The sequence below is a fragment of the Hemitrygon akajei genome, chromosome 10 (assembly GCF_048418815.1).
Source record: "Hemitrygon akajei chromosome 10, sHemAka1.3, whole genome shotgun sequence".
Classification (NCBI taxonomy): Eukaryota; Metazoa; Chordata; class Chondrichthyes; order Myliobatiformes; family Dasyatidae; genus Hemitrygon; species Hemitrygon akajei.
In genome coordinates, this window is record NC_133133.1 from 23243942 (window position 1) to 23266152 (window position 22211).

The 22211-nt window shown below is 41.4% G+C and overlaps 1 protein-coding gene across 4 annotated transcripts in view; it reads left to right on the top strand.

Moving 5' to 3' along the window:
- The window catches only part of eda (ectodysplasin A), a 239093-nt gene extending 217097 nt beyond the window's left edge, over positions 1-21996 (top strand). The window contains exons 7-8 of one of the 4 annotated variants that reach the window (XM_073057898.1): positions 3925-4055; positions 15582-21996. In XM_073057898.1, the coding sequence (XP_072913999.1) occupies positions 3925-4055; positions 15582-15827 (377 nt within the window). In that variant the 3' untranslated portion in view covers positions 15828-21996. Of the gene's footprint in view, positions 1-3924; positions 4056-10374; positions 10500-15581 lie in introns of those variants that run through there. The other 3 variants (XM_073057899.1, XM_073057900.1, XM_073057901.1) reach the window with 3 other exon arrangements.
- The last annotated feature ends 215 nt before the right edge of the window (positions 21997-22211 follow it).

The following is a 22211-nucleotide window of genomic DNA, read 5'->3' on the forward strand; positions in this document are numbered from 1 at the left end:
TTAGGGATTATATGGGTCAGCACAACATGGAGGGCTGGAGGGCCTGTACTGTGCTGTAGTGTTCTATGGTTCTAAGTAAAACTGAGAGCATGAGTTGTAGAGTCATTGAAAATGAGTCCTTAGGTTGTAGAATCTATTCAGAATTCAGGTGAGTGAAGTTATCAACATGGGTTCAGTAGCCTGATGATTGAAGGGTAATAATTGTACCTGAACCCGGTGGTGTGGGACCCAAGGCCCCTGTACCTCCTTCCTGCTGGCAGCAGCAAGAAGAGAGCATGGCCTAGATGGTTGGGGTCCTTGATAATGGATGCTGTTTTTTGTGGTAGCGCTCCTTGTAAATGGTGTTGAAGGTTTTTCCTGTGATGGACTGGCCTGTACCCACTACTTTTTGTAGGTTTTTCTATTCATGGGCATTGGTGTTTCCATACCATGCCGTGATGTAACCTAGCAGAATACTCTCCCCAATGCATCTATAGAAGATGCCAAAATGTTAGATGATATGCCAAATCTGCAAATTTCTAAGAAAGTAGAGGCACTGTTGTGCCTTCTTCGTGAGGCAGATATGTGCGGGTCCCAGGACAAACCCTTTGATATGAAAACGCAATGGAATTGACAGTTACTGACCTTCACCACCTCTGATCTCTTAATGAGAACTGGCTTATGGGCCTCCAGTTTGTTTCACCTGTAGTCAATAATCAGCTGTTTGATCTTGCTGACATTGAATGAGAGGTTATTATTATGACACAACTCAACCAGATTTTCAGTCTCTCTCCTATATGCTGATTCATCACCACACCACCTTTGATTCAGCCAATATCAGTGGTGTAGTCAACAAACTTGAATATAGCATTGGCGCTGTTCTTACCTTCACAGTTATAAGTATAAAATGAGCAGAGCAAGGGGCCAAGAAAGCAGCCTTGAACTGATAATGGTACTGGATTTAACTCTTAACACTTCCTACTACTTCTGTGGTATTCCACTGTTCCTTTCTCTTTTCTTAAATCTCATCGATCAGAAAGAAACTTCACTGTTGCTCCTGATGACCCTCCTAAGCTCACGGCAACATTATTAGATCACACTTCCATCAGCTCACATTACACGCATGAAGCTGAAAGCAGAGAGTGTGGTGAGTGTGTGAAACACGCTGCCAAGGTTGGTGGTAGAGGCAGATATATTGGGGGCATTTAAAAACTCTTAGACACAGTACTGTGCCAAAGCCTTAGGCACATATATATAGCTAGGGTGCATAAAACTTCTGCACAGTACTGTATATTGGTTAAAACAGGAAAGTGCTTTGGAAACAAATAAAAATACTTAGCTTTGTATTTGTTCAGTGCTATTCAGGAACTGGAAAGACGTAATATACAGTACTTGGCTAAAGTCTTAGGCTCCTTAGGTCCTTAGCTATATATATTTACTGGTAACTATCATCTTGCTGTTTAGAGCCATAGAGTCTTAACGTACAGCACTCAGTTCCCATTAGGACTTCCTAAACCGCTACTGTGATCGCTAAAGTGGAGAGAGGGATTCTCAAGGACAAACACAGGGAGATAAAGAATGCATTCTTTCAAGTTGCTGAAGGCACAACAAATGGACCGAAGCAAAGTGTAACTATAAACTATAAGATGGCTAATTCTGTCTCTTTTCTGTAGCTGCTGTACCCTGTAATATATCCCCTACCTTCAAGGTATATAAGGACCATCTTTTCTAGTGGCTGGATCCAGTGATGGTTATAGCAGCTTGCTACCCCAACCAGGCACTCTTGAGATCAAATGTTTTCTGTAACTTCCATGATTAGGATCACCCTTTTCTCCAATAACTTGACATGCAGTTTTCCCTTTTGTGGTAAAATAATCAGCTGGTTTTCTCCTGATCACATTCTTTGTATCCACAGTCCTCAGCTGCAAGGGGAGAGACCATGCCACCATTACAATCTCTATGGACTCATTTCCTTCTCATACCTTGAATTTGCTCAGGTTTCCAAACGCCATCTCTATAAGATAATAGGAACAGAATTAGACCATTCGCATTATTGAGTCTATTCGACCACTCAGCTATGGTCAACTTTTCCAACCCCATTGTCTTACCTTCTCCCCGTAACCCTTAAACCCCCCCCCCCTTAACAATCAAGAACATATCAATTTCTGCCTTAAATGCACCTGGTGACTAGGCCTCCACAGCTCTGTGTAGCGACGAGTCCCACGGATTCACTACTTCCTCGCTGAAGAAGTTCCTCGTTGTTTCAGTCCCTTTATTCTGTGGCATAGTGGTTAGCACAGCTAGCGACTCGGGTTCAGCTCCCGATGCTATCTGTAAGGAGTTTGTACTTTCTCCCCGTGACTGTGCAGGCTTCCTCTCAGTGCTCTGGTTTCCTCCCTCGTTCCAAAGGTGTACCAGTTGGTAGCTCATTGTAAATTGTCCCGTGAATAGGCTAGGGTTAATAGGGGATTACTGGGCAGCGTGGTTCGAAAGGCCGGAAGGGCCAATTCCATGTTGTACCTCAATAATTGAAATAAATGGAACATCCACTCCAGCCAGTAATCCCACATGATTCCCAGGAAACACTGCATGAATATTACCTAGTAACTGGAACGCTTAGAAATTGCACAATAAAAAAAGACTAGAATTTGAATTTTCTTTATGCTTATTCCTTGACCACTAATTCCTCTGATCCCATGTTGTATGTCCCAAACTTGTTACTCTAAAATCTCCAATGATGCCCTATTAAAATACCCCACAAAGGTTTCTACTATGTTTTTTATACGGTGATGCTGTCCTTTAAGGTGGAAATCTTTTATATTTTCATACTACTGCACTCGGAGGGATGTAGCTAGTGTCCCAAGTATCAGTACATCGCCCTTAATTACATACAATGTACTTGAATATCCTGGGGGTGGTAGCAGAGAGACACATACATATCCAGGTCTGCAGATGACAGGGAAGTGGGTAGGACGGCATGTTTGTAAGATTTTGCAACTGGAGATGGATACGGTGAGTGAATAGGAGAAAGCATAGCAACAGAGTGTAACGTAGGAATTGAGCTCATGCGCCTAATGGCAGACTATTATCTCAATGGAGAAAGGACGAAGCTAAGTTTTCTTGTGCCTTAAATGCAGTAAGTTAGGTAGGTGTAGCAAGTGGTTAGGAAGACAAGTAGCTTGTTGGCCTTTATTATAAGAGGTGTGGTGTTTAGAAATGAAGCAGTATTATGAGAATTATGCAGAGCACTTGTGACACTTAAGATGTGCACTGCGGAATGTCTTTATCCCATCATTAAAGAGAAACAATGGCATTAGAGGTACTCAAGGAGAGATACGTTAGACTGATTCACGGGACAAGAACGTTGACCTATTGTAATATATACAAACTGTTGGAGGAACTCGGCAGGCCAGGTAACATCTATAGAAAGAAATAAAAGAGTCAACATTTCAGGCCTGATCAGTCCAGATGAAGGATCCCAGCTCCAAACGTCAACTCTTTATTCCTTTCCATAGATGCTGCCTGACCTGTTGAGTTCCTCCAACACTTCTAGTGTGTTGCTCTGGATTTCCAGCATCTGCAGAATCTCTTGTCTTTATGACATATTAGGAATAGGTATAGAAATCAGAATATATATTCCTTAGAGTTTAGAAGAAGGTGGGGTTATCTTACTGCCATATGTGATATTCTGAAACAAATGCAGAAATCTGGAAACACCCAGCAGGTCAGGTAGCTTCTGTGGAGAAAGAAACAGAGTTAATATTTTGATTCACTGTACATTTGAGCCTATCATTCAGATGAATTTCATTACTGCATGCAAGGATCCTTCTATTTTTTTAAAGCCAATAAACCATTGTTTTAACAATGTTAGTTAGGTTTCTTTTTATTTTAGAACTTTGCTGCATATTTTTCCATATATTGAGTGACTGCCCTTCTCACGATGAGATCTCATAGGTGGTGTTCTGGCCGACTGGGTCCGATCTTCACTGAATCATAAGGTCTTCCGATTACACAGCCGAAGTGGACAGTTGGAGGTACTTGTGGATGGCACCTACTTCATCTATAGTCAGGTAGAAGTGAGTACGGTCTTGGACCTAATGACTAGTTGTGGGCAAGTGCTGGGTTTGGTGGTGGACATGGGTATGGTTGTCACCGGTTTTGTGTTCATGTCACTAACACAGGTACAGATAAATACGTTTGTACATCCCATCCCATCATTCCAACGTGGAAGTGGTCACTGTGCCTCTCATTGGTATCTGTTCACTCCCAGTTGTACAAGGATTAAGCAATTCAATATAGTTCATTTTCCTGCTGTACCATCATTGAATCAATTTCTGATTAGACCAAATAAGTTCCATTTAATTGTAAAGGTTTTTAAATCATTTGTTCATGGTTTATTGCATTCTTCCCCATTCCATGTAAATGGCCAGTGTAATTCAACTGTGGTAAAATCTTAAACAATCTAAAATGTATACCTAACAAGTACAAAAGAGATCACCGAATTACAAACTAGGATCAGGACTAGGCCACCCCACCTCTCAAACTGTCACTGTCAATTAATAAGATCAATGCTGATCTGATTGTCTCAATTTACTACTCCTGGTAAATTTTCATCCCTTATCAAGAATCTATATATCTCTACAAATAACTATTAGACCAAGTGAAGGGTCTCTTCCCAAAATGTCAACATTTTGTGTGTGTTGCTCTAGATTTCCAGCATCTGCAGAGTATCTTGTGTTCATAACATCCTGTAAAGAAATGGTCCAGAGACTCATGATTCCATAAGAGGAAAAAATGCCTCAACTATGTCTTAATTGAGTAATCTCTTAGTTGTGAACAGTATTATATATCCACATGCAAATCATCCATGGCTAACTGATACTTAGAAAATTCAGACATATATCTCTTCAGTCTCATGTTCTTTCTTGGCTCAATATTGAAATTTGTGCCTTTGGGTAACTTATCTTTTCTGTCTACATCAGAATTGACTACTTGCACTGTAACTCATCATCTGTAATATTATCTTTCTTCCTTCTTCCCCATTTCTGCTGCCATTTGTAATGACCTCTTGATCACTACTGAGTAGATCACTATCAACATCCGCATGGCAACCCTGGTCTCAACCTATCACAATTACTCCCTTTGTCCTATCCATTCCTCCACTACCTTCTCTGCATCTTAAATCTAATTTGTTTTCTCTCCTTGCCAACTCTAATGAAGGGGAGCAATGTGAAAACAGACCATACTATTAAGGGAATTAAGCCACACGTGCCATCATACTTACATAAAAAGAATGGGGAGTTGAGGATGCAGTCCAATCAGCTGCAATGCTGAAACAGGAACAGAAACAGAGAAACAGAGAAAGCCTACAGCACAATACAGGCCCTTTGGCCCACAAAGCTGTGCCAAACATGTCCCTATCTTAGAACGACCTAGGCTTTACCCATAACTCTCTATTTTTCTAAGTTTCATGTAGCCATCCAGGAGTCTCTTAAAAGACCCTATCGTTTCTGTCTCCATCGCCGCTGCCAGCAGCCCATCCCAAGCACTCACCACTCACTCTCTGCGTAAAAAACTTACCCTGGCATCTCCTCTGTGTCTACTTCCAAGCACCTTAAAACTATGCCCTCTCATGGTATCCATTTTAGCCCTGGAGAAAAGCCTCTGACTATCTATATGATCAATGCCTCTCATTATCTTGTACACCTCTATCAAGTCACCTCTCATCCTCCAACACTCCAAGGAGAAAAGGCCGAGTTCACTCAACATTGATCTCATAAGGCATGCTCCCCAATCCAGGCAACATCCTTGTAAATTTCCTCTGCATCCTTTCTATGGTTTCCACGTCCTTCCTGTAGTGAGGTGACCAGAACTGAGCACAGTACTCCAAGTGGGGTCTGACCAGGGTCCTATATAGCTGAAACATTACCTCGTAGCTCTTAAACTCAATCCCACGGTTGATGAAGGCCAATGCACTGTATGCCTTCTTAACCACAGAGTCAATCTGCACAGCTGCTTTGAGTGTCCTATGGACTCGGACCCCAAGGTCCCTCTGATCCTCCACACTACCAAGAGCCTTACCATTAATACTATATTCTGCCATCATATTTGACCTAGCAAAATGAACCACCTCACACTTATCTGGAGGATATAATAAAAGAACTGTAGCGTGGAGGCAGATTTGAGGCTTTAGTGAGTGAAACAGAAGACAAGAATTGTGATTGGGCATGTTAACTATTTAAAAATGAACAGTGAAACACTAAACTGGACATCTAACTAACAAGTCTTCGTGTAATCTACACAAAACTACATTACAGACACACAGTCACCCTTTAACTTAACAGGTACTGCTTTAAATCCCCCCAAGTTATAAAACTAAGCATGCTACACGGGGGGCCTCTCCTTCTCAATGGTCCCTTAAGGCTGGTCACAACTTCACCTTGAAGCGGACCCCGGAGACAAAAGAAAGACGCCGCGTCACTCGCACGTGCTGTTCTTACACCACCCCAAGACGCCCAGAAATGAAAACTGGTTCTGTGATGCCCAAGGCAACCGGTGGGAGAGAGAGGCCGCATCCTTTAAACGAGCCAATCATCAACCGATAGGACGGAAGCGGCTTTCATCTGGCAAATTAGCCAGCCCCACCCATGACAAGAATACTCTGAAAAATATAAAGGGACAGCACAGAGGCAACTGGACTTATGAAAGATAATTCATATTTCACTAATTAACTGCAACTCATTGAAGATTAATAGATAAAATAGGTAAGAGCAAACTGGTGAATATGGTCCATTGTATATTCTGAAGTCTTTGAATAAGAACTCACAAGGAGGTTAGTCAACCAGTTAGACTGCCTAGAATTTGAGGTATAGATTGACTCAGATTTGCAGAGATTGATACTTGAACCCAACTAATCTGAATCTGTATCAGTGATGTGGCTAAGGAGCCCAAATATCACGTTCCCAAGTCTGTTAAGAGAGAGACGAAAGATAGTGTACGGCAAAGAATTTTAGTAATGGATTAAGTAAGAATCAAGACAGAATATAACATAAGCTATCAGTGTGAGGAGCAGAAAAATTATCTGAAATTACAAACTAAAATATTCCATATCTGAAACGTAAGTATCTAATTTGCTGCAAAGGTTTCAGTCACCGAAGTGGTTGAATTCAGTGTCGAGTCCAGAAGAATTGCATCTGGTGGGAAGTTGACGTGAAGTCCCTTAAATTTGTTTCCATTGGAACAGAGTAGCTGGCCAAGAAGTGAAGGTTTAAAGTGGAGTGAGGAGTATTAAAGTGACAGGTACTTGGATATTCATGCCACTTGCTTCCTGATTGAGTAGAAGTCATCCCATCTACATTAGACCTTGCCATCTGAGATTATGTGGTGAGTATATCAATAAATGGTGAGAAAGGAAAGCCTTAAAAGAAATCCAGAGGACAACTTGCTCTTCAGAGGTTGATGCATATATGGAATGAGTTGCTATAGTACAGGTAAATAACTACATTTAAAAGATGCTTGACAGGTACATGGATAGAGAGAGGTTTAAGTGATATGGGCCAAATAGGTCTTGGACCTATTTGGCCAAAGAGCCTGTTCCTGTGCTGTATGACTCTCACTCTAAAGAACACAGAAATTACAGCACAGTACAGGTCTTTCGGCCCATCGTAATGTGTCAACCTTTTAACCTATTCGAAGATTAGCCTGATCCTTCCCTTCCTCCTACCTATCATTTCTCCTTTTTTTTGCTGATTTCAACCAAGACAACTGTGGTGTTGATTGAGTACTCCACTACAATGAAGAGTAAGATGGGGTTAAATTCACTGACTACAGCGAGAAAGTATCCATGGGATATCCTAAAATGAGGCAAGATTAATCCAGGCCCTGGGGCTCTGAACAGTTACATAATCTGCCCTTCATTCCTTGGCTGAACTTGAAGATAAATAATTAGAACTTCGAACATAGAACATTAAAGCACAGTATCAGCCCTTCAGCCCACGATGTTGTGCCAAACTTTTAACCTGATCAAAGATCAATCTAACCCTTCCCTCCTACATAACCCCCATTTTTCTTTCATTCATGTGCCTACTTAAGAGTCTCTTAAATGCCCCTAGTGTATCTGCCTCTACCCCAGTACGTTGCACATAACTACTAGTCTCTGCATAAAAATCCCAACCCCATCTCTTTCATCCCTCTGCCCTATACTTCCCTCCATTCACCTTAAAATGATGCCCTCTCATATTAGCCATATCCACACTGGGAAAAAAGGTGCTGCCTGCCCTCTCTATCTGTGCCCCTTATCATCACGTGCACCTTTATCAAGTCACCTCTCATCCTCCTTTGCTCCAAAAAGAAAAGACCTAGCATGCTCAGCTGGCACAGAAGAAGAGCTGAGGTCTGGGCCCGGAGTAGATCGACCGTATTGACTTTGAATCATGGAGCAACAGGTGACCTATTCCTGCTCCTATTCTCTTGTGTTATTGCTACTGGCATTAATAGAACAGTGAGATTAAATGCTCTGAGAAGTAAAGTAAAAAATCTAGGCGATAGTTGCCTTTGACCAAGAAGGTTGAATTCTGGGGAATAAAGATGCCAGGCTATTGTAATAGAGATCTGTGTTTGACAGAGTGAAATAGGTCACTGCCAGAGGCTTAATTCAGTATTTTGTATCTGCTTGCCACAGTTAACAGCTACCCACTCATCCTAAACCAATTCTGTCCCTAAGGGATGGATTATTGTAATCCTGACTAAATGCCTTTGATAACTCAATACACGGTAATTCCTATGCATGTCTGTCCTTTATAAAACTGGATTCATCAAAACCTGTCCTGTCCAAGAACATCAAGTTTAAGAGAAAGCAGGCTAACCCTTTGAGCCTGCACTTCAATTCTTCAGTGATCTTCCCGTCTGGTTCCAAGTTCCTCTTATTTCAGTATTCCTTGATTTCTGTAATAGAATCTCATACATTTGGTACGGTTTGAATGAACTCAGTAGCTGAATGTCTACAGCTCTCGAAGACAGAGAATTCTCAAGGTTCATCACTCTCCGTATGAAGAAAATTCTCCTCACTGCAAGTGCTAAGTGGTTTATTCTGGGGCTGAACATAAAGCAGAAGCACAGTACAGCTCCATCAGCCCACAAATCGCGCCAACTTTTTAACCTAATCTAAGATCAATTTAACCCTTCCCTCCCATGTAGCTGTACATTTTTCTTTTATCTATGGGTCTCTCTAAATGCCCCTCGTGTATCAGCCTTTACCACTACCGCTGGCAGTGCTTTCCAAACAGTTACCACTCTGTGTAAAAAAAACCTACCTTTGACATCTCCCCTTTATTTTCAACCAATCACCTTTAACTTATGTCCCTTCGTATTAATCACTCTGAGGAAAAAAGCACTGACTGTCCACTCTGTCACATTATTCACCTTTATTAAGTCACCTCTCATCTCATACCCACCTGTGCCCTGTGATTCTAGCAAGGGAAGACTTCCACCCTGCCAACCCCTATAAAACATTGTATGTTTCAATGAGATAGTCTCCTGTGCTTCTAATCTCCAAGGATTGAGACTGATCTGTTCATAGAGGAGCCCTCAGTGGAATCAGTTTAATCAATATTTGCTGTACTCTCACTTGGAATTACTTAGTCTCTTTTAAATAAAGAGATGAAAATCTACATAAATACTCCAGAAGCAATCTCACCAAGGACTTAAAGTGCAGATTCACAGGTTTAGAAAGGCTGTCAAAGTACACGGAAGAAGGAGGGAGAACGGGGTTGAGAGGAAAAATGCATTAGCCATGATCAAATTGTAGAACAGACTCGATGGGCCAAATGGCCTAATTCTGCTCCTGTATCTTATTGTCTTAAATAATTGAGGTTAAATATCTTTGTTCCAGTACTCAAACCCTCTCACTAGAAAAGCCAACACACCATTTGCCTTCTTAATGGCTCACAGCACCCAAGTTCGTTTTCAGCGAATTGTGAAGAGGGTCATGCATGATCCTTTTAAGTGTCAACATTTCTCCATTTCTCACCATTTAAAAAAAAAATTTCTGCTATTCTACTTTGTGCACCAAAGAGGATGACCCCACATTTATCCACATTTGTTTCAGTTAGCTTTATAGATTGCGAATATCCTCTTGAAGCCAGAGACCCAGAATCTCCTTCCTGTGATCATGCCATATCTGGACGATCATCTACTGTGTTCAGTTGTTGAAAAACTCCAGTCTGTCTATTGGTGCCCTAGTGACAAAGCTCCATATTTTCTGACTATCCAACTACATCAAAGTTATATTTCATCTGTCCTGAAATAGTTATCCTCTCAAGTGCCTAAAATAAAAAGGTATCAAAATTTTAGGCAGAGTCTCAGTCTAAAACATTAACCATTACTTTCCTTCTGTAGATTGTCTTTTGGTTCCAGTCTTCCACATCCAAAATCTATTGTGTCTTCGAAACCAAGTCTGAGCCAAGATCTGCTAACGTACAGACACACTGTTGAAATCTGTTTGAAAGGCCTTTGACTGTGGTAAAGGTTCAATATAAAAAGCTGTTGGCGTCAATAAGAGAGAACAGCCATTGTAACTGTGTAAAGGCGTAGGGATAACCTTGTCAGCAGTAGGTTCAAAAATGTGTAGAAAGCCATGTAGGAAAAGTGTGTGTTTGCTTTTAAAATATAAAGTCTATGTATAACATGCCAGTGAAGCTGCTTATACAGTGTTTAGAGCTAGGCGGCAACATGTAGGGATTGATAAAACCCATAACAGAAGAGAAAGTATTCTCTGTTGTAACAGTTTTTGTAACATTACCAGCAGTGGTTGTGGTGGCTTCAAACTTCACTCCTGAAATTGATAACAGCAGCAATGAAGAATGTTGGCAAACATTACGAAGTTGAAACTTAACCAAAGAAATTAGTATTTGGCTGACCTTTCCTGTATGTGATTTTGATGTTCATTATATATTTGTGTACTTTAGGATTTATTGAAAGATGATTATAAAGTAGCTGAAGCTCTGACAATTACTTTGGAATGTTTTCATGATCATATATGAATCAGTGTGTTTGGCAAGACTTGGAACACTGGGAGTTGAGTTGCAAAATATCTGATCCTCTAAAATGTGGAAGATTCACAAAAGCCACATATCCTGAGCTTGTCTCTAAAAGCTTGCCATTAGGTGGCAAAAACCAATCAATAAGCTTTAAGACCTTGGCCTCAATGCCAAATTTGGCTTGGCAACATCTCCTCCACTATCTCCATCAGCACAGGTGCACCACAAGCTGTCTGCTTAGTTCCCTGATCTACTCAGCCATACAATCATAAGTGTAAACTAAGTACAGCTCCAATTCCATATTTAAGTTTGCTAACGGCACCACTTTCATTGGCTGAATCAGAGGTGGTGATGAATAAGCACATTGGAGGGAAATTGAAGCTCTAGCTGAGTGGTGCCATAACACCAACCTCTTTCTCAATGTCAACAAAACCAAGGAGCTGATTATTGAGACAACACACGCAAAATGCTGGTGGAATGCAGCAGGCCAGGCAGCATCTATAGGGAGAAGCACAGTCGGCGTTTCGGGCCGAGACCCTTCGTCAGGACTAACCGAAAGGAAAGATAGTATATTTTTCCTTTCAGTTAGTCCTGACGAAGGGTCTCGGCCCGAAACGCCGACTGTGCTTCTCCCTATAGATGCTGCCTGGCCTGCTGCATTCCACCAGCATTTTGTGTGTGTTGCTTGAATTTCCAGCATCTGCAGATTTCCTCGTGTTAGCTGATTATTGACTTCAGGAGAAGGAAACCAGAGGTCCATGAACCAGTCCTCATCAGAATCAGAGGTGAAGAAGGTCAGCAACTTTAAGTTCCTTGGTGTTGTAATATTAGAGGATTTGTCTTGGGCCCAGCATGTAAATGCTATTATGAAGAAAGAACAGCAGCACCTCTACTTCCTGAAAAGTTTGCAAATATTTGGCATGACATCTAAAACATTGACAAACTTCTGTAGATGAGTAGTGGCAAGTATATTAACTGGCTACATCATAGCCTTGGTACAGAAACACCAATGTCTTAGAACAGAAAATCCCTCAAAAGTAGTTGATACAGTCCAGTCTATTATGGGTAAAGCCCTCCACACTATTGAGCACATCTACATGGAGCATTGTCATAGGAAAACAGCATCCATAATCCAGAAGCCCCACCACATCGGCTGTGTTATCTTCTAGCTTCTGCCATCAGGAAGAAGGTACAGGAGCCTGAGGATACACACCACTTTTGGAAAGCATCAAGTTGGATAAGTCACAGGGACTGGACGGGATGTACCCCAGGCTACTGTGGGAAGTGAGGGAGGAGATTGCTGAGCCTCTGGCAATGATCTTTGCATCATCAATGAGGACGGGAGAAGTTCTGGAGGATTGGAGGGTTGTGGATGTTGTTCCTTTATTGAAGAAAGGGAGTAGAGATATCCCAGGAAATTATAGGCCAGTGAGTCTTACTTCAGTGGTTGGCAAATTGATGGAGAAGATCCTGAGAGGCAGAACTAATGAACATTTGGAGAGGCATAATATGATCAGGAATAGTCAGCATGGCTTTGTCAAGGGCAGGTCATGCTTTTCGAGCCTGATTGAGTTTTTTGAAAATGTGACCAGGCAACCATTTCAGCCCTGGGAAAAAGCCTCCGGTCATCCACAAGGTCAATGCCCCTCATCATCTTATACACCTCTATCAGGTCACCTCTCATCCTCCTTCGCTCCAAGGAGAAAAGGCCAAGTTCATTCAACCTATTCTCATAAGGCATGCTCCCCAATCTAGGCAACATCCTTGTAAATCTCCTCTGCACCCTTTCTATGGTTTCCACGTCCTTCCTATAGTGAGGTGATCAGAATTGAGCACAGTACTCCAAGTGGGGTCTGACCAGGGTCCTATTTAGCTGCAACATTATCCTGTGGCTCTTAAACTCAATCCCATGATTGATGAAGGCCAATGCACCATACGCCTTCTTAACCACAGTGTCAACCTGCATAGCAACTTTGAGTGTCCCATGGACTCAGACCTCAAGATCCCTCTGATCCTCCACACTGCTAAGAGCCTTACCATTAATACTATATTCTGCCATCATATCTGACCTACCAAAATGAACCACTTCACACTTATCTGGGTTGAACTCCATCTGCCACTTCTCAGCCCAATTCTGCATCTTATCAATGTTCCGCTGTAACCTCTGACAGCCCTCCACACTACCCACAACACCCCCAACCTTTGTGTCATGGGCAAATTTACTAACCCAACTCTCTACTTCCTCATCCAGGTCATTTATAAAAATCACAAGGAGTAGGGGTCCCAGAACAGATCTCTGAGGCACACCACTGGTCACTGGCCTCCATGCAGAATATGACTCGTCTACAGCCACTCTTTGCCTTCTGTGGGCAAGCCAGTTCTGGACCCACAAAGCAAGGTCCCCTTGGATCCCATGCCTCCTTACTTTCTCAATAAGCCTTGCATGGGGCACCTTATCAAATGCCTTGCTAAAATCCATATACACTACATCTACTGCTCTTCCTTCATCAATGTGCAGAGTTTAGTATACTTTTCAAACAGGACTGACTCTGGGCACTGTGAACATGGACCCTTGTATTCTGGGCGACAACCGAGCCAGTATATGTTGAAAAGTTGAACTGATTCAAGGTGAACTGTGGCCGAGGAGGGGCTGATATGTGTCTGTCTGTTCGGAAGCTGGGGTTGGATCAATCTTCATCTGGCATCTTGTCCGCAGCCATTGCAACATGGGTGGCCCTGAGTTGGCATTGCCCGATGGAGTCCATGAAGCACGCAAGCCTCCACACGGTGTCAACGTGTTGATGCAGGTCATGGAGGTGGTTGTTCTGTGAATAAGTATGGACTGTTGTTTCTTCAAGATGTGAAGTTGAAAATGTCACTACACACAATTTGTGCATAGCACACAACATTTGTGCTCATTTGCCAGAAAAAAAAAAGCATTTTATAGAGAGCAAAGTCTCACATGTCGGGTAAAGTTCCCAACAAGTTCTAAAGCATCCAGTATAAAGTCACTGCAGTGTGGGTTGTGTGAATGGAATTCTTTTTGTCGTCTGGAAGCAGCATGCTGCTTATCTGCTGATTGTGAGTCCTTGCTGCTGTTTGTGTTTCCAGATTGTGGAAAATACTTAATTCCCAAAGAAAATCAAGCCTTTGATTTATTCAGCAACAATGCCAAATGGAAAAATTGAGGGTACTTTATTCCCTGATCTTGACATTGCTTCGTTTAGCAAGTATAAAATTAGAAAAGAGAAAAGTGTATCAACTTTAAACCTTTTGTTTCTGTTAACTATCAGTCAAGTCAAACTTATGCTGTTTGCATCTGTCAATGACTAAACCGATTTATAATGGAATTGGGCCCCATATGGGTTGGTTTAACAATACAAATTTATAGTGTGAGTTTAATCTCCACGTGGGCAGGGTTTTTGGATGGTAGAAAAGGTTCTGAGAGGATAAGAGGCTAAGTCCAAGGACCCCTCAGTTAATGTAAGACTCCATGGGATAAAAAAGTTTGGGAGCCTCTGCCCCAGAGTGAGGGATAATGGCCTAGCAACAACTAAATGTTAAGTATTCTTTCTGAAAGATTATTATTTCAGAGAGAAATACAGTTGGTAGAAAATGAAGTTGAAAATAGAACATTTGTTCCCATCTTTAATAGTTTTTCATTTGTGATCTCCCAGCAGTGGTACCAAAGCCAATGTAGTAGCACTTCTGAAGGTAGTGTTGATGTACTGATGTACAGAAAGGGCTGATCCTAACTCCAGCAATGTTTCAAACGTTGGTATCTGCCAGTCTTCTTGTTTCCATTAAAAAATGCTGCTCCATGTATTTATTTCAGCCAAACATACAATTATAATACTCCCTCCGCACAACACACCTGCCAAAAGGTCAGGACATTGCTATTAGGATCGACAATACAGTCAGTGGCCATTTTATTAGTTACCTCCTGTACCTAATAAAGTGGCCCTATGTTTCTGGTCTTCTGCTGCTTTAGCCCATCCACTTCAATGTTCAATGTGTTATGTGTTCAGAGATGCTCTTCTGCTCACCTCTGTTGTATCATGTGGTTAATTGAGCTACTGTTACCTTCCTGTCAATTTGAACCAATCTGGCTATTCTCCTCTGGCCTTTCTCATTAATAAGCTGAGTTCTCTCATAGACTTCTCTCTCACTGGCTGTTTTTTTTTCTTTCTTGCACCATTCTCCATAAACTTTAGAGATCATTGTGCATGAGATGCCCAGGAGATCAGTAGTTTCTGAGATACTCAAACCATCCCATCTGGCACCAACAATCATACCATGATCAAAGTCACATAGATCAGATCTCTTCCCCATTCTGATGTTTGGTCTGAACAACAACTGAATCTCTTGACAATGCCTGCATTGAGTTGCTGATGCATGATTGGCTGATTAGATATTTGCATTAGCGAGCAGGTGTGCATAATAAAGTGGCCACTGAGTATATATTGTTTAGACCCAAAACGGTACCTCATATCAGATTCTTAATTATGAACTGACTGTTTTCTATGTTAAGGACATGGTTCACACATTGTTCTTTATTTTTCTCAGGTTTACTACATTAACTTTACTGACTTTGCAAGCCACGAGGTACTTGTAGACGACAAGCCATTCTTGCAGTGTACGCGCAGCATTGAAAACCGCAAGTCGAAATTCAATACCTGCTACACAGCTGGGGTGTGCCCACTGAAAGCCAGGCAGAAGATTGCAGTCAAGATGACGTACGAAGATACAGTCATAAATATGAGCAAGCATACAACTTTCTTTGGAGCAGTGAGACTAGGAGAATCCCCATAGGTGTGGGAAATGAGGGAGTCGAGTACAGAAGTGAAAACAGAAAAATAAGGCAGCATCCTTAAAGATGTCATGCAAAATTTGTATCGAAAGTACAGCATAAGTTAAGACAGTTTATTTCATTTATCCAAATCAAGTTGATTCCCATTTTCCTGACGTACTTCCATGAATGAGCATGAATTGCATTGAGCTGTATCAAGAAATGACCAAAACTGGCACAACTCTGTCAGCCTTGTATCAAGGTCCCAGCATCTGTTCTTCTTAATGTCTATAACAGTGATAGGAGTACTATTAATGAGTTGATTTCCCCAGTCCATGTTTCTCCTAGAGGACTGGAATAACTCAATTTGTTCTGCAGAACACCCTTACAGAATTAATGGACATTTGGCAGATGCTGAAGGCATGCAACTCTGCTTTCACCTTTGAAAGCGGAATGAACTAAAGACAAGTGGGTGTTAAGGATGGGACCTGTTAATGATTAGAAAAGAGCAATAGTGGCCTGTTCTCCGATCATCATTGCTTGTGTAACTAGAAACAATTCAATGAGTTTAACTTACATATCAAGGAAAGTAGGCAAAGTGCTGAGAATAAAGAGAACTGTTTAATGTAGTTAAAAGTTACCTTGGAAATCCTGTACTGTGAAATGAACAATTGGATGTCACTTTGCATTGGGAGAGTGCAATGCTTGGTTGCCCCAAGTCCGTCATAAATATATTCAGAGATAGAGCACTCAGAGTGAGCTCCAAAGAATTACACCCATTTTTCTCATGTCCGTTCATGCCTCTCATTCTGAAACAGTGTCCATTAGTTACTGATTCTCCAGACTGGGAAAACTCTCCATTATTTCAAGGAAAGGTTTTACCCTTATTTGCAAATTCCCAACCAGACTTTTCTTAAAATCATGTCTGAGAATCTTCTGTGCTTTGTAATTCACTGCAGCTACCCAATATGATACTGTTTGAAACACTTCTGTGGTGGGAGGAAGAGAAAAGTTAAGCATTTGTGCCCATAGTCATAAGCTCAATGTCTGCAACTGGAGTTGTATTATTAGTTTTAGATTTTGTGGTCCTCGAGTTCCTGATGGATTGTATTCACAAAACCTTTGGAATGTTTCAGTCTGGTTCATTTCAAACATGTAACTTTTTTTTATCATTCTGAGACTTTACAAACTAAATGGAAAAAATATCTCATTCCTGCCATCTTGTGACTGAGTGAAATGTTACAACTTGCAGCTAATTGCACAAAACGAAGGTGTCCAATCCGGATTAAATTTGCATGGTGTCAAGTGAAGGGAATGGAAATTATATTAGGTATTAGCATCCTGAAGTGCTGTGACATGAATGTTGCATTGTTCAAGGAGCTAAAAGGGACGCCCTGCATTCCAATCACAAACAAGAAAAAGTCTGCAGATGCTGGAAATTTGAGCAACACACACAAATGCTGGAGGAACTCAAGAGACAAGGCAGCATCTTTGGAAAAGAGTATAGTCTACATTTCAGGCCAAAGCCCTTTGCCCAAAAAGTCGACTGTACTTTTTTCCATAGATGTTCCTCCAGCATCTTGTGTGTGTTATCCTGCATTTCAAAATAGTTTTAGAGTAAAACTTTAAAGTTTAGTGGAAGGAGGGAAAAAAGATATTTTGAACAATTAACATCACCTTTAGTAACATCTCCTTGTGGATGGACAGAACTAGATCTAACGTTCAAGTATTTTTTGAGATACAGCACAGTAACAAGTCTGTTATGCCCAATTAGACTTAATTTACCCATTCATCCATACATCTGTGGAATTCTGGAGGAAACCAAACAAGGGGAAAGCACACAAACTCCTTACAGAACAAGGATCCCTGGCACTGTAATCAAATGTTACACTTACTGCTGTACTACCATGACTCCCACAAAACCACAAACCAGCTGGGAATTGCACGCAGGCCTCCCACATGGCAGGGGTAACTTCCACCAATGCACCTTATATTGCATCTTTGTCTTTTCTGCAGAAATAGTAGTTTTCAACCATGATGCAGGTGAATTTCCAGAGTGGGAACATATGAGTCAAAAATACAAACTAAATGGTGAAGGTTTCCATGTAATTGTATTTTATTGTTAAGGATCTTTCCTTAAAAAAACAAGTAAGTGAAGGCATTGCTATAAAATCGGCAATATTGAATAACAAGATTCATGTTCCTGGGCACTGATTTGTTGACCCAAGCATTACACTCTTTTTGCATCTTCTGCACTTGTTGAGAAAATAAAAGGCCTATCTTGGCCTCCCATTAACTTCTGCTGGAGATACTTATGTGGAAGTATGAGGTGGGGGCAACACTGAAGCCAGTTCACTAGCCTACAGGTAGCTACTGACACAAGGTCAAAGTTAGGCAAAAAGCTAGAATACTCTTAGAAATCTTAAACTTAATATGAATAATGACCTCTGAGACAGATATTAAATTTTTTTTAACAAGTTATTGGTCACTAGGACTGTACATCTCAACTATAATACCGCCCACGCTGCCTCTTGTAAGGATTCTTTTCCTTTCACTCTGTTTGTCCATTTGTGTCGTTCCTATCCGGATTTTCACACAGGTGGCTATGCAGTGTCTGCCTCCCGTCTGAACCGTGGTCTTTCTTCTACCATGACTGACAGAGCTGAATTAAAATCAGAATCAAGTTTGATATCACTGGCATGTATCATGAAATATGCTGTTTTATGGCAGCAAATCGTTGCAATAGATAATAAAAAGCTATAAATTACAATACGAAATTATATGTGTATACAACACTTAGTGCAAAGGGAGGGCAAAGAGAAAGTGAGGTAGCTCATTGTCCATTCAGAAATCTAATGGCGACGGAGAAGAAGCTGCCCTGAAACTGTTGAGTGAGTGTCTTCAGGCTCCTGTACCTCACCTTGATGGTAGCAATGAGCAGAGGTCATGTCCTTGGTGATGGAGTCCTTAATGGTGGATAGCACCTTTTTGAGGCGTTGACTTTTGAAGGTGTCCTCAATGCTGCGGAGGTTATTGCCCATGATGGAGCTGGCTGTGTTTTGCAACTTCCCACAGTTTTTTTCCATTCCTGTGCAGTGGCCCCTCTGATGGTGATGCAACCAGTTAGAGTGCTCACCACGGTCCATCTGTAGAAATTTGCTAGTCCCTGGTGGCATACCAAATCTCCTCAAATTTTCAGCAATTCCCTTCCCTTCCACTGGTGCTGCTTGACCTGCTGAGTTCCTACAGCAGATCGTTTGTTGTATAAGATCATGATGGATTTAGAGTAAACCAATAGTGGCAAACTTATTAAGTCTTCAAAATCTTTGCCCCAGCTAACTGCTTCTACACAGATGCACAGCCTTGAAATCAACAACTCACATGTCGGAGTTCAGCCCATGACCTAATTGGACTGCGTGTATGGATATTGTACCTGGTATGATTGTCACACTCCTTTCTCCCTCAATTTCTTATGTTGAAACATTCCAGCAAAAGTTCTTGGCTGCCTAGGCTGATATTCGTTTGCCACTTTTCTTCCTTTACCTTGCATCGCAAAGTTAGGATAAACTAGAATTGACTTAGGACATTCCTCTCATTATATCAGAACATCAGCTAATGCCTTTTCTTTGAGGAGTAAGCTCCTTTTTATTCCTTTTGCCTGTTCAAAATCCTTTCTGCAAGACATTAAGGATGATTACCTCAGCCAATTGTTCACCAGAATTTTGGTGAACACCATTAATCATGCTGAGGCAATAGTTGGCCTCCACTTATCCAAATGCCTATTGTCTAAAATTCTGGCCTTATGTGAAATGACGGAGGTTGATTCCCAGCCTGGAGGCTGAGGAGGCTTAAATTTGACCAGTTAAATTAATTTGAAAATGAAAATCCAAGATCAGAATGTGAAATGATATTTGTCTTGAAAGCCCTGAGAAGCAAATGGACTGTGCATGTCCAGTCTGCCCTCAATATGACTCCAGGCCCTTAACTGACTTTGGAAATGGCCTAGAAAGCCACACTTCAGTCATTCAACCCAGCATTGTAATGTTTGGATATTTTGAGTTACTGTTGCCTTCCTATCAGCTTGAACCAATCTGGCTTTTCTCCTCTGACCTCTCTCATTAACAAGGTGTTTTCGTCCAGAGAACTGCTGCTCACTGTTTTTTTTTATAACATTCTTTCTAAACTCTATAGAGACAGCTAGGTGTGAGAATCCCAGGAGATCAGCAGTTTCTGAGAATCTCAAACCACCCTATCTAGCACCAACAATCATTCCATGATTAAAGACATTTAATCACATTTCTTCCCCATTCTGATGTTTGGTTTGAACAACAACTGAACCTCTTGGCCATGTCTGGATGCCTTTATGTATTGCGTTCAAAGGTTTCAAAGGTACATTTCATGTCAGAGAAATGTATACAATATACATCCTGAAATGCTTTTTCTTCGCAACCATCCACAAAAACAGAGGAGTGCACCAAAGAATGAATGACAATTAAATGTTAGAACCTCAACCCCCCCTAGCTCCCCCTCCCACATGTAAGCCGCAGCAAAGCAACGATCCCCCTTCCCCCACCAGCATCCGCACCCCCCCCCACCGAGCACTCAAGCATGCAGCAAAGCATCAATAAAGACACAGACTTGCAGTACCCCAAAGACTACCCGTTCACCCAGTATTTGACGTACCACTAGCTCCCTCTCTCCCTAATAAGGGAAAAAGAGGTGTCTCCGTTTCACAGTGAGAGGGGAGACATAACAGACAACTTGCTGATCGACAATGTTAAAAGTCCGTTGCGTCCCTTTTTCCAATCTCTGTACCCAAAGAACTCGGGTCTCTGCGCACACAGCTAGAGGTCTTCTGTCTCCCATGTCGATTTCCTGCTCAGGCATCGACCTCAAATCCGCCCGACTCCAGGGCCACAAAATCCTGAAACTCCAAAGGCAAGCTAATCCACTAGGCCACATGATTGGCAGTTTGGACAACTGCATTAATGAGCAGCTGTACCTAACAAAGCGGCCATTGAGGAAATGGGCCAGTGTCCGTTTTCTTCCTGTCTGCTCTCCTGACAAATCGTCAGCTATGTTTGCCTTATCATGTTTCAAAATATACAATTGTCACCTTGCATTTTCATGCATGTTACAGCAATCTGCTTGGCTACATTATTAAGTTGGGCTGTAATTGGTTTTATAGCTGTAAATCAAAAGGCCGTCCATTGATTAGAGTCGATGATGGATGTTGCTTCCTCGCTAGCTGTCTACGCACACCAGGTCAGAACAATACAGAAAACAAGCAGTTGTCCCTGCTGCAGGCTCCCCATCTCCCTGCAGCTGGTGAATCCAAAGGAATGGCAGAGACCAATGCAGCTTGCACCAGTGGCATCGCAGGAGTTGCCAGTCAGCATTGAACTCAGCATAGAACTCCCCTAGGGACACAATCTGGATTTTTCCTTGGGGTTTACTCCAGGAGTGAACCCCATAATGGGTAGAGTTGCAAGGCAGCAGAAGTTTGAGATCAGAGTTTTCCTTCTCCGAGATGAGCTGATAACCTCGGCCAATGAGCCTTGTCTGCCCAAAGTGACTGGTTATATGATGCCAATAACCTACCTTTGCCCTCTCTCCCATAAATAAATGGCTCTCTGAACTTAGTAGCTAAACTACACGTGAAGGCCAGGAGCTGGACTTAGTTTTCAGAGGCTATTTGAGATGCACACCAGTGGAAGTATTTAAAAGGTTGTGGAGGCTTATCCACTCTCCCTCTTAGGAACCTTTAATGAATTCAAAGGACTTGAAATATTTTAAAAAATTAAATAGGACCAAGGCAAAATGTTCTTCATGATATAATATTCTAATGCTTGATGCTCAATCTTCTTGTATTCTGAATGATATCCAACACCTTTGCATCAATACACATCTGTATGTAGTGTATATAATAAAATACCTCAATGTTATATTGTTTCTTCCATAGCAGAACATAGAGAAAACCAGATTGTTTGCGGGAGCCATCTTTTAACAATGATGGAATGACCTTGTGCTGAAATGTGTTGGTTCTGAGTTGTGTTCTGAAGATGTTAACATAATTTATTTGTATTGTGTATATATATTTTTGTATTAGTTGAAGTGTTTGCGCTGTTCACCTGCTGTATACTGAGTTACTAAACATCTTTATGAAAACTGAGTGCATATATTAAAACTGTACATGTCCTTCAAAAATGTTGGCCTGCTTTCAATATTTTCATTTGAAGCAAAGATTACATTGCTACCTTTCATAGCAGAAACAATACCTCATGTGGATCATACCAATCTAAAACACTATGAAAATATAACCAAAATTGTTTGGCTACCTAATAGTTTCCATCCTGATTTCTTAATATGATAAAATGAGGGAAATGTTTTTTGTACATAATAAAATT